General features: G+C 43.1%; 1 protein-coding gene across 3 annotated transcripts in view; it reads right to left on the bottom strand.

Moving 5' to 3' along the window:
• KCNMA1 (potassium calcium-activated channel subfamily M alpha 1) overlaps positions 1-13,534 on the bottom strand; it is a 638,320-nt gene that overhangs the window by 264,443 nt on the left and 360,343 nt on the right. For all 3 annotated transcript variants that reach the window (XM_060170921.1, XM_060170943.1, XM_060170877.1), the window contains exons 6-8: positions 4,624-4,699; positions 2,426-2,596; positions 830-921 (exon numbers count right to left, since the gene is read on the bottom strand). In XM_060170921.1, the coding sequence (XP_060026904.1) occupies positions 830-921; positions 2,426-2,596; positions 4,624-4,699 (339 nt within the window). The remainder of the gene's footprint in view (positions 1-829; positions 922-2,425; positions 2,597-4,623; positions 4,700-13,534) is intronic.

The raw sequence follows: 13,534 nt of genomic DNA, 5'->3' as shown, positions 1-13,534 counted from the left end.
AATCATCCAGAATAGTGTGGTGTAGAGCCCTGACCTTATTCTAGCCCAGAAGGAATTTCAACTGAGTAATGAGTCCCTTTGAGAACAAGCACATCCCTCCTGGCTAGAGAGAACCGGCTCCATGTGGACACCATGCCTTCCCCTAGGCGAGGTGACCTTGATCTTGCCCTCCCAAGCAATCCCCTGCTAGTTTGCTCTCATGTAATTGCTGCATAAACACCTCCCCCACACACACACATACTAGGATGTATCATATCTGTCAGAAGGAATAGATGTAATGACTATGTAATTTTGTGTGGAGAGTAAAAGACATTGCCTCATTTGTTACGGAACAGAATAGAAAACATGGGCCCAGTTACATATGGACCCTTTCTGGATAAATCCATTAAGTCTCTTAAGGAGATGAGTGGGGAAGCAACTCTTGGAAAGATGGGTAGAGAACTGACTTAGGTAACCGATCCAAGTGTAGCAGTTTCCTGGGGAGCCTCTGACATCAAACCCCACGCAAAGTATGGCCCATCCTTCACAGAAGCACCCAGGTAGAGCGGGGGCGGGGAAAGGGGCAAGATTCAGGTGTTGCCACCTCAGGGACTCTTGAAAGTCACTCAACCACATCTTTTCTGATGCAACTGACTTACTTTCTGCCTCCATGTTTGTTAAAAGTCCCGCCGAATTTATTCCGATTCAGGATGAGAGCAGCAATTTCGGGCACGTAGCGGGCAAACATTGCCTACATGCATGAAACAAAGAAACAAGAGCCAAAAAAAAAAATGGCATGCAGAGAGGATTCTACCGCAGCGGAGGCAGTAAAACCTCTTGGCATACTTACTTTCTTCCACTAACCGCACTATAGGAGCCCCCGTATTTCTTGCGGTTTCCTATTAACTCTATGATTTCAGGGACGTAGCTGGCAAACATGGCCTGAGGAGAAGATAGGAGACAGAAAAGAGACTAAAAAGACAGGCCAAAGAAGCGGGGGGAGGGGGGGAGAGCTGCTTCTCAGAAGGGGTGGGATACTGAGATCTGAACACACAAAAGGATTGGAACTGTGAAGGTGTATATCCATACACTGGATTATTAAAAAAATTTTTTAAAAACTACAACAAAAGGGCAAGTTGCTGAAAACACAGGACAAAGCACACACCAACCAATTGAAACAACTAAAAAAAAAAAAAAATTCAGAGTTGGAAAAAATATGAAGGAAAAAGGAATAAATATGTTGATAGCTAGCTCTTCTACCAAAGAGAAACAATGTCAGGGATACACACACACACACACACACACACACACACACACACAAACTTCTTATAGCAAGAAGACCTTTCTCTATAATTAATTCAAAGATATAAAGAATCAATTCTTCATGAGCGATTGAAGACAAACACCAAAGACTTAAAAATGTTTCCATTAAAAAAAAAAAATCACTAAGAAACACAAAAGGTAAACTTTGGAGGGCCTCAGGGGGGATAAAGGATAGCAAAGAGAAACATAAATCTGCCATGTTTTGTCCAACAAACATTGTGTCTCCTTATCTACAGGGGCCTGGGAGATGCTGGAAGAACACCTCAGTTCATGTACACACACACACATGTGCATTTATATACATTTGGAAAATGTATCTGTGATATGCATACAAAACAGACAGATGCATATGCTTAATATAAATGTGTGTGCGGTGTACATCAGTGGGGGTCTCAGTATGGCTTAGGATTTTCATGACTTGCTTTTACAAACAACAAAAATCAAAATTTGAAATCCAGAGCTTCTTTGAAAGACACATTGCAGCAACCATCAGTGTGTTACCAGGTCAGAAAAACAAAAAGTAAAACTTTCTGACTTAGCAGTGGGGGAGAGGAAAAACAAATTAAAGTACTCCCAGGCTGCTGCCTAACAGAGTTAGTTGGTTATTTAGGCAAACACACCCTGTTCGAATGGGACATGCTTACTCCTGAAAGCAGGCACTAGCCACAGTGTTTGTTGGAAATTTGGGGAGGACCATGAAGACAGCAGGGAACTCCTGAAACCGCAAACTGTCTGTAGTGTAGGACAGCATCTACCAGGCCAGGTGACAATTATCTATCCTTTGCAGAATACCAAATTCAAATTCGGAAGCGCACTACTAAGGGACAGACATACTCACTTAATAAGTGAGTGTCACTTTCTGAAAATAACAAGACTTCCCTCTGGCTAAGAGGCTGTCCCTGGGTATATAGGAAACATGTTTAATACACCAAAGAAATATATAGAAAAAATGCCATGGTGTTTGTATTTACTTAGCCTGACTATAACAAGGAGGCAAACACTATCTTTCTAATGCAGAAACAGCGTCAAACTACAAAACTTCAAAGAAGTGGATAACAGAACATATTGGTGTCTATAAACAGCATCATTGTTATCATAATTATAGTAAAAAAGAAACATTTACCAGTCCCCCGAGGATGAAGAAGACCATGAAGAGGCGCCCAAGAGTGGTTTTTGCATAAACATCCCCATAGCCAACAGTGGACATTGTAACCATGAGTAAATAGACACATTCCCAGTATGTAAGAGCCTGGTTGTTTTGGAAATTTTCCCAGGGATCCCCTGAATTCTCCACCTAAAACAAAGGACAAGTAGGGGGGTATTACATTTATGTATACAAGTCAGGAGATACAAAAGCTTTCAGCCAGCTGCCCGTGGATTCAGAGCTGTCTATAGAAAGTATTTGCTGCCCTAGGCTGAGATGAGGGCGGCTCAGACCTCAGTGAGCAGGTGGGGTGGGAGAGGCACAGGCATGACAACCTGATGACAACAGGGTAAAGAGGGAACAGAACAGAGGGAACTATCCCATGCTGACTCATCTTCTCATTATTAAGAATTTGAAGCCTGCTGCGTTTCGAGGCGTTGTCTCTGGCCACATTTTATTACATTATCTTCCAAACAGAAGAACCAGGGGTCCTGCTCTGACATTTCTCTATGAGTTCCAACTCTGTCTCAGAGGACCTGTTTCAGTGACTCCCAAAGGAATTCTAAACCCTTCCATCAAGGGCTTCTCCTTTCATTATTGTGACCAAGGAGAAGTTGCTTGCCCGCCCCCCTTCTTCTGATCACACTTCTAAGGCCCAAAGAGCATTTCTAGGAGTCTGACTCTGTTCTCTTTGCAGAACATCAACAATGGCGTTTCATCTGTAAACTACAAGGATTTCCCAGGGAATTTTGCTCCCAGAACAAGCTTTTTGCACAACCTTTTTGAGCAAAGGCCAGCAAGCTTTTTCTGGAAGGGACCTGATAGCAAATATTTTCTGCTCTGTGGGCCCCACACATTTCTGATCTCTGTAGCAGCAAGTCAGCCCTGCAGCTGCACCACAAAATCACCTGGAAATGATATTTAAACAAATGAACTGAAGGGATTTGGAAAGCCTGTACCCCAGGGTTGTCGTTTACCCATCTCTGCTTGAGAGTGTATAAAACTGTGTTGTTTTGTCCCCATCATATCTCCTCTGCTAACACTGTTGTGAGGTAGACAACAGAGAACCTTAGATCTTCTCAGGAAAGAGCAAGAGGAGGCTGGCCTTCCAGTTCACCCCATGCCCCAGTTCTGCAAGACACCTGGTGTCAAAGGCCAGTGAAGGGGAACCACCCCTCCAGAGCCTGTGGCTTCGAGCCTCCAACTGTGCCTCTGCAGAAAGCCCCCAGCATCCAGCCCCTCACATATCAACAATTTTGTCCACAATGTGTCATGCCCATGGAGAGTTCCTAGGAAACCAAAAAGCACTTCACAAAGGGCAAGCTAGATTCTTGTCCCTTTAAAAACAGGTGACCCTCTAAATCTGTGATTTCAGCACCTTGGTGGCACCAGGGTGATTCTAATGATGACTTCGACTAAGAACCCCATTGGGAAGTCATCTTGCCTTTCCATTTTAGACTGTCTTCCTTCTGATGATAATACTTAAGTCCTAAGAGATAGATAATGGAAGTTTCCTTCTCTGCCTTGTGCAGTGAATCTTAGTAGGAGGAGAGTATCTTAACCTTAAAACCTCAGCATTAGAGGAGAGTCCTTCCATTTGTGACAATGTGTTTGTATAAGACCAGCTCCCATCAGTCACAGTGCCTCCTACAAGGAGAGAGGTAGCTGATCCTCCTTGAGGAGATGAGGATAGCTTGATTTAGTCGTTGACTTAAAATAATTTGCATTTTTGAGATACAAAATAATCTGACATGTAATCAGGCAAAAGAATCACAGGCGTTTCTGTAAGAGGAAAGTGGAGAAAAACCAAGAGATCTGAATTTGCTTTTTACTGAAAGATGTGGGTCAAACTTCCAATCTTGTCCTTTGCCGATGTTTGCTGAGGAAGCACTGCCATCTTGTGGCCTATTGTGGTTATTGCAGAGAAAATGAGAAATCTACCACCACCCCTTCTGTAATCACAAATGAACTGGAAAACTCAGATTGATAGTGGGAACATTACTCACCCTTTGGATCTAGCTTGGAGTAAAAGGTTGGAAATTTAGAAAATGGTGCCATTTATTTTCTTCTTACTACATTCTACAGCTGGACGTTAGTTTCTTGCCAGCTAAGAAAACGACCCAGATAGAGATTTGTTCACAGAAAACCAAAGTGAACTGTTGTCAAGTGTTACTTACCAAATGGATGAACCCAGCAGCTGTTAGCCATGTGCTGATAAATATGGACAGAAGATTCACCAGCTTGATGGAATTACTGTGCAAAAGAAACAACAGGCAACAGTTATAAAAAAAATTTTTTTTAAAGATAAAAAGCCCCTTTCCTCCCGACTGGAGAAGCAGAGACCCTTTAGGAAAGAAGCAACACACCTCCAACTCCTCAGCCTTTTCTGAGGTTCAGAGAATGCTGATATTTACAACTTCATCTTGTTAAAGAGAATTATTTTCTTCCTTTATTCAGTCTCCAACAATAGTGGCCAGACGCTAAGAATAGCATACCCCAGCACGTCTTTTTGACTGGTCTTTACCTGCTCCCACATTAGTGCTTAGGAGAAACTAGTGCTTATATATACTGCCTCATCAAACTTAAAAAAAAAAGAAAACAGTAGTATATCTACAGGCCCTTTGAAATATAACTAAAATATGTCTCCTAGCTATCTATAAAATGGAGGACCCCCCAACACTTCATCTGCACTATTCCAGCCTTTAGGTCCATGACTGGTCAACAATTTGTTTGGCTTTGTATGTTAACTCTCTTTTCATCCACCAGGTTCCCAGATGCTAGCAGGATGTGACCAGACTTCCCTGGACAGACAACCCCACCAATGAGCCTTGGAACTCTGTTTCCCCAGAGCCCTTCCCCACTAGGGAAAGAAAGAGGCAGGCTGGGAATATAGATTGACCTGTCAATGCCCATGTTCCACGAGAAAGCAATTACAGAAGCCAGACCTTCAACCTTCTGCATCCCACAATGATCTTGGATCCATACTCCCAGAGGGATAAAGAATAGGAAAACTATCAGGGGAGGGGATGGGATATGGAGGTCTGGTGGTGGGAACTGTGTGAAGTTGTACCCCTTTTATCCTATGGTTTTGCCAATGTTTCCTTTTTATAAATAAAAAAAATTAAGAAAAACTCTATGATGGCATCCAGCAGTCAAGAAAATCACCCAAGTTCACACAGTGAGCAGCAGAGTCGGAATCTGAGCCCAAGCAGTTCGGTTACAGTCTGTCCTCATGGCCACTGCACTGTAGAACAATAATCACAGACTGGTGCTTGCTCATCAGAAAGTCTTCTGTTACTGAAATAAAGTGGCACCTTCCCCCATACTCCTTGCATAGTAAATGAAATGAATGGGGCTGGTAGATAGCATAATGGTTATGCAAGGAGACTCTCATGCCTGAGGCTCTAAAGTCCCAGATCCAATCCTCCAAACCCCCTTTACCACCATAAACCAAAGAAAAGAAAAAGAAAGAAAGACGAGAAAAAGAAAAGAAGAAAGGAAGAGAGAAAGAAAGAAAGAAAATGAGAAAGTGCTGAACCAGTGGCACATTCAGTAGAGCACACATGATTCCACTTCTGAGGACCCAGGTTCTTGTCTCTAGTCTCCCCCTGCAGAGTGGAAGCTACACTGGCAGTAGAACAATGTTGCAGGCTGCAGGCCTTTCTATTTCGCAGTCTCACCCCCCGTGGGTGGAGTACAGTGCTCCCTGCAATAACTGATGTAGAAAAGAAACAAGAGGGGGTTGGGTGGTTCAAGCCCCTGGCTCCCCACTGGCAGGAGGGTCACTTCATGTGTGGTGAGGCGGGTCTGCAGGTGTCTATTTCTCTCCCCTCTATCTTCCCCTTCTCTCTCAATTTCTCTCCATCCTATCATATATATATATATATATATAATGGCCACTAGGAGAGGTGGATTCATGGTGCTGGCACCAAGCCCCAGCAATAGCCCTGGTGGAGAAAGAGAAAGAGGGAGGAGAGACAGAGAGAGAGAGAGAGAGACAGAGAGAGAGAAAGAAGAAGGAGGAGGAGGAGGAGGAGGCGGAGGAGGCGGAGGCAGTGGCAGCAGAGGAGGAGGAGGAGGAGAAGGAGGAGGAGAAGAAGAAGAAGAAGAGGAGGAGGAGGAGGAGGAGGAGGAGGAGGAGGAGAAGAAGAAGAAGAAGAAGAAGAAGAAGAAGAAGAAGAAGAGGAAGAGGAAGAGGAAGAGGAAGAGGAAGAGGAAGAAGGAAAGAAAGAAACAGGAAAGCACTGCCCCAATTAGGAGAGAGATTGAAGACATACTAATCAACTTCTGAAAAGTCCATGAAAAAGGAAATTGATAACTACACTTATACTGGGGCCACCACATATGGGTCAGTGATGGAGAGGTCACTAGGAGTAAAAAAAGGCACCCTTAGTACTTTGGGGATCACTGGTTCTGGGATGGGCACGATGACTGGGTTCTGTTCCTTTTTCCAGATACTACCATAAGTTGGGTTACTACCACCTTATCTCGGAGTGATGTCTATAGCTATGAGAGAGCTCTACTTTACCAAAATACCATTTTAAATATCCCAAATACACTTCTTTCTCCACCTCTCCCTCTGCCTCCCCATTCCCACCCCCATCCCCATCCCCATCCCCATTCTCTCCCTCTCTCTTTTCTGTGAAACTACACCTTTGCACATGCACCGTATCACCACTCCTGTCATGCCTTTTTCCATTAAGATAAACAGAAAGAGAAAGAAAGAGATGGAGAGACATCACAGCATCAGCAATTCCCCCACACCATGGAACTCCCATGTGGCGCTAGGATTTGAACCTTGATCGTGAGGTGGTAAGGCAATGCCCTACCCAGGAGCTAGCTATTTTGCTCTAAGTCTCTTTCTAGAAATTAGAGATCTCTGGAGCAGGCAGTCTCCTCTCTCTAGAAGGCCAGTCCCTCCCAACAGAAACTGGCAGATATAAGGCATCTATTTACCCAAAGAGCAATATCAGGCAAAGCAACCTTGTCAGTCAATAAATAGGCTGAACATGGTTATAGAGAGACAGATCATTGCTACATCCTGTTCCCAATTTGTTCCTAAATGGAAAGCCCAGAGAGAGTCAATCTCTGCCCCACATCTACCTCCTATGTCTTCCAAGTTGTTCCCTAACATTGCTGAGTGAGCAACAGATGAAGAACAGGTTGCTGGTGGCAAAGGAGAAAAACCAGAGAAGTACATACTATATTTTTTCCAGAAGATAACCAAATGCTAAGTTGATTCATTTACTTCCTCCCAGATTCTTGAAACCTGAACAAAGCAATGTCCCACCAATTACCATGAGACCTCCTCCTGAGATATTAAAACTATTGGAGTCTCTCATCCTCTTGGTACTTAGGAAAAAATGACCTAAATGTGGTGATAATTAATTTCTAAATGATTGTCATAGTCCTACTAATAGTGCTTAAGGGAGCTCTTGCTGTGTGTAGAACATTTAATCATTGTTGCTGAAAGGGTCCATATTCAGCACTGAAATCTGATTATTTTTATGGCATCATTACAGATTCCCTAGTATTAGGAATTTGCTTTCCAAATTAAACTCTGCAACCAGGCAATCATCTAAAAGCTCTGTGCACAAGATATAAGATTAACTCTTGATGGACTTTTTCTATACTTGAAAGCTCAAGTATCACCAAATTATACATGGTTCCTTGGAAGGAGGGAGAGGGCAATAAAGGCAGGGTTGTGTCCTTTGCAAGGCAACACAGGCCACTGGAGATAGTCATAGTCTTCATGGCCCAGTTCAGGGGTCTGAGACAAACATCAAGTTCCCGGTGGCTAGAATGGTTAAAAATCATTCCTGTATCTAGAGAGAAAAATGGATTATGACTTTATAATGATAACCTATTTAATAAAAAAGCAAAACCATTATTGTATTTATTTAGCCTCCAGTTGCTAGAACTCTCTCTCTCTCTCTCTCTCTCTCTCTTTTCTTCTTCCTTTACATTCAATAGGACAAAAGGAAACTAAGAGAGGAGAGGGAGATAGAGAGGGGGAGAAAAAGATAGATACCTGTTGACCTGCATCACTACTCATGAAGCATCCTGTTGCAGGTGAGGATCGGGGACTTGAACCCTGGGTCCTTAAGCTTATCTTTGCATGTAGTACTATGTGCACTTAACTGGGTGTATCACCACCCAGCCCCCTGTAGTTTCAATTATTGTTTCTTGGTATCATTCTCACTGTTTATTAAAGAAATTCACATGAGTGGATACAAAGAAGCATCCAAGTTCAGGCAGACCTTTCTGCTCCTGTAGATTAGAAATCTTTTCCACAGTGGTAGCACACCTGATTAAGCACAGGTGTTACTATGCTCAAGGATCCAGGTTCAAGCCTCTCGTCCCTTTCTGCAGGGGACTGGGAGGAGCTTCACAAGGAGGTGTCTCTCTTTCTCTCCCTCTTTACCTCCCCTTTCCTCTCTATTTATTTTTCTGTGTCTGTCCGATAAATAAAGAAATAGGGGCCAGGTGGTGGCACACCTGGTTAAGGACACATGTTACCATGTGCAAGGACCCAGGTTCGAGTTCTGTTCTCCACCTGCAGGGAGAAAGCTTTGCAAGTGGTAAAGCAGTGCAGCAGGTGTCTCTCTGTCTCCCTCCCTCTTGATCTCTCCATTCCCTCTCGATTTCTGGCTGTCTCTATCAAATAAAGATTTTTTAAAAAAAACCAATGTTAAACCACAAACAAACAAATAAACCATTTCAGAGAGTGGGCAGTGGCACAATGATCCAAGTTCAAGCCCCTGTTCTCCACATGCAGGGGGAAAGCTTCATGAGTGGTGAAGCAGGGCTACAGGTGTCTCTCTGTCTCTCTCCCTCTCTCCTCTGAATTTCTCTGTCTCTAGCCAATAATAAATAAAATAAAATTTTAAAAATATTATTTCCTTGTTAAGTAAATAAGAAAGTAAGTAAATAAAAATAAATAAATAAGTACATAAATAAACCTTTTCCAGGACTCCACAGATGTCAGGAGACAGTCTGTCTCTTTGTGGTCACAGCTGTAAATGCAGAGCTATCAGGTACCATCCATGGTCTCAGGGTATTGGACAAGACATATTTGCTTAGCAATAAAAATATCACCCATAGGGGGTCGGGCGGTGGCCCAGTGGGTTAAGCGCATGTGGCGCAAAGTGCCAGAACCGGCATAGGGATCCCGGTTCGAGCACCCGGGTCCCCACCTACAGGGGAGTCGCTTCACGGGCGGTGAAGCAGGTCTGCAGGTGTCTGTCTTTCTCTCCCCCTCTGTCTTCCCCTCCTCTCTCCATTTCTCTCTGTCCTATCCAACAACGAACAACGTCAACAATGACAATAATAACCATAACGAGGCTACAACAACAAGGGCAACAAAAGGGGGTAAAATGGCCTCCAGGAGCGGTGGATTCATGGTACAGGCACTGAGCCCAGCAATAACCCTGGAGGAAAAAAAAATATCACCCACATTCCACAAAATATCACACATTTGTCATTGCTCTGCCTGCCCCCAGTTTTCCTTATTTGCAACTGAGGTTACAGGCCTGATTTTCTTTTATCACTATTTCTGTTAGACAGATGCACAATGTCCACTCCTGAAAATGAGACTGGACTGTACCATACTAAGATGAATGGTCTGACATAGCAAGAAATAAAATTAGTTTCTGTCAATTCTGTCCCTAAACATCTCGAGATCCCTTCTTTTCTCCATCTCTACTGTGGTACCCAAGGCCATTCCCCTGTACCTCCTGCCTGGACAAGGCTAGCTGTCCTTGTGGTCTGTGCTTAACAGCATCAGTGAAATAGTGGATTTCTCTGAAATGTTAACCTGATATCATTCCTCACCTGCCAGAAACTGCTTATCAAATATCTCTTGCTTTCTGTCAAGTTGCTGTTACCTAAGTTGTCCTGACTTGGTCTCCGCCTGCACAGCCCCTTGCAGTCTCAATAACCAAGGTCCATTTGTTTGTTTAGACGTCCATGTTTGGAAAGAAATTATCTGAGACTAGTCAGGGCCCTGGGGAAAGAATGGGTTCTTAGAATTGTTAAGGTTCTATAGTTCTTGAAATTAAATGGATCTTTAATTTGTGTCCTATAATAGGACATTTACCTGCTCTTTGAAGCTTCCCAGGGCCTGGTTGAGTGCACATGTTACGATGTGCAAGGACCCGGTTTTGAGCCCCCCCAGTTCCTACCTGCAGGGGGAAAGATTTGCGAGTGGTGAATATGGGCAGCACATTATCTATCTATCTATCTATCTATCTATCACTACCTCTATCTCCCCCTTCCTTCTTGATTTCTGGTTATCTCTATGCAATAAATAAATAATTTTTAAAAATCTGTTGGCTCCCTGTGGAGGGCCACTCAAAAAAATAAATAAATAAAAGAAGAAAGAAAGGAACTTTCCTTTTTTGTGCACCCAGAACTCCCAGTTTTCAAGAACAGAGTCGTGCTCTTTCGTCTGTGTGCTTTTCTGCAGAGTCTCTGATTTGGAGCCAGTCCACCTCTATCACATGTCCATTCCCCATCCCACCAGGATGTTTTTATAAGGTTTACCTCATATACTTCCTTTTCCTTACATATGCCCCCTGGTTATCCACACCCAGGTCAGGCCTATTTCGATGAATCTCTTTTGTGCTTCACAGCTCCTGTGTCAGCATCAAGCACACTGGATGGGGATGGGAGACACCACCCCCATCCCCACCACCCCTTGCCTCGTGTATCCATGTATCGCATATACATACAGACACGCCACTCCATGACTCCTCTCTTGAGCTGCTCTCTCCTGATTATAAATATTTATCTATTGACGAAAGAGAGACACCATAGAACTGTTCAGCTCTGCATATGACGAGCTCAAGGCCTCAGAGATATAAGACCTGTGCTTTAATGCTGAGCCACCTCCAGACATTCTCTCCCACTTTCAAGTCACATCTTTCCCTAGCTGACTGCTCCACCTCTATGACATATGAACCAAGAGGATGAGCCAATCACAACAGTAGGGATATTTGAGGGTTGGAGTATTCACCAGGGACATTAGTGCTATTCTTGCATTCAAGGAAACAGAACCTTTTCCAAATAGTTGGGTCTCTTGGAAAAAAATCCAGAAAAAAAGATACTTCATTTGGTCTGCTCATCATTCTCTGAAGTCCAAAAAGAATTCTCAAGGAATGAAAGATTGTGAAAACACAGTTCTCTCCACATTAATTTCTGGTGTAATTGCACCTTCTTAAAATGCTGATGTCAGAGAACAAAAAAAAAAGAGAGAAAAAAAAACAAACTCCCTAATTTGTGAGGCAAACTGAAACCAGAAGAAAAAGGTACTAGACTTTGGTAGAGTGTACATGACTTCACAAAATGCTGCCCCCATTAGTAAAAAAAAAAAAAAAAGAAAAAGAAAATGTGTCTTAACTATTATCCCTGTGCTTGGCATTGGTACTCACTCATTCTACCCTCAAAATACAGCTAGACAGATATTACAAGGGCCCACATGGATAATGCACTGCTTTTCCATGTGTGCAACCTAGTTTCAAGCCCAGCCTCTACAACATGGAAGGAAACTTTGATACTGTGGTCTCTTTCATACAAATATACCCACACACAAACATACACACACTTATTCTATCCCTTTGTCTCTATCTTTAAAAATAGATATAAGACAAGTAGACACTGGGAATTGCTGTCATTGTTTATCAATTTATTTCAAGTGAATTTTAAATCTGCTGTATAGAAAGCCCATTTCATAGAAGAGTAGATATCACTCAGAGGAATAATGAAGAATACCAGTATTTATTTAAGATATAGTATTACATACTATTAAGAAGAGAACCAATAAATTCTGGCACCAGAGTAAGAAAACTGCAGGGAGACAGGACATATCCACAAAGACATTCATGACACTAGATGCTCATTTTCTTTTTAACTTGGCTGATAATGACTTTACTTCCCAATCCAAGAGCTGCATAATTGATGGGGATAGGGGAATAAATAAAAACCAGTAAGACCCAAAGAGCAAAGAAAATACTGGTACCATTCATTGGATGTGACAGGCTCGGAAAGCTGAGTTTCAGCCTCAGTTACTATAAAAACAATACTGAATCCAAAGCTCCCCAACTGCAGGTGTATTAATTATGGACTAGAAAATGCAGAGGTGTCCTGCTTTTAATCGTCTACTAAACATGTTAAAGCCAACCCAAGAGGAAATGGAACATTAGCAGTGAGCTTCTTAAAGTGGAATTTCCTATGAGAGAAATTTACGACCTCTACTTACTCTCCATTAGGTTGAGTCTAACCTCTTTTATTAGTTTATTCATCAAGGCAGCTCTGGGCTCAGGCCAGCTCTAAGAACCCCCAGGTCATCAGGAAAGAGATCTCTAGGGAATTTCTCCTCCTGGCCCCGCAGTAGTGTGTTCCAGATCATAACACAGTTAACAGAAGTAGTCATGGTGCATTCAGCAGGAAGGTTTTAGGTATTCCCCAAAAGGCAGTTCACAGAGCAAGCCCCAGGGACTACACTGGCTATAACATGAACATCTAAAATGTACTTTGAAATGAAATGAATTTCTGTTTGCCGTATGAGGTCTGTGATTGCCTCTCCAAGAACATTGCTTCTATTGCTTTTATGGCCTGGTTCAATTTCTTATTTAGTGATGTAATAAAAGGGCGACTGAGGATCTAGGAGCAACAACTTCCCAATCAATGAGCAGATCTTTCCCTCATCTGCTGTTCACCTCTCCCCATGATGCCAGGACTGATTTCTAAGCAGCCCAGGGTGGTCCCCTCAGATTGTCTCTACTTCTCCACATGCACAGCTGTGATTCTCCCTTTACCATGTAGTATCAGTCCCGTGGAAGAGATCAACCCATTCTCACTCTAGGCTTTCTCTGGATCTCTGTCTTAGGTCTCTCTGTGACTAGAAGGACTCTAACTTCATCATGATGCAAGAAAACATGGCTGTGGGGAGTTGGGCTGTAGCGCAGCAGGTTAAGCGCAGGTGGCGCAAAGCACAAGGACCGGCATAAGGATCCCGGTTCGAACCCCGGCTCCCCACCTGCAGGGGAGTCGCTTCACAGGCGGTGAAGCAGGTCTGCAGGTGTCTAT

The sequence above is a fragment of the Erinaceus europaeus genome, chromosome 1 (genome assembly GCF_950295315.1).
Source record: "Erinaceus europaeus chromosome 1, mEriEur2.1, whole genome shotgun sequence".
Classification (NCBI taxonomy): Eukaryota; Metazoa; Chordata; class Mammalia; order Eulipotyphla; family Erinaceidae; genus Erinaceus; species Erinaceus europaeus.
Note: the sequence above shows the minus strand (reverse complement) of the source record. Positions and strands in the feature narration are given on the sequence as shown.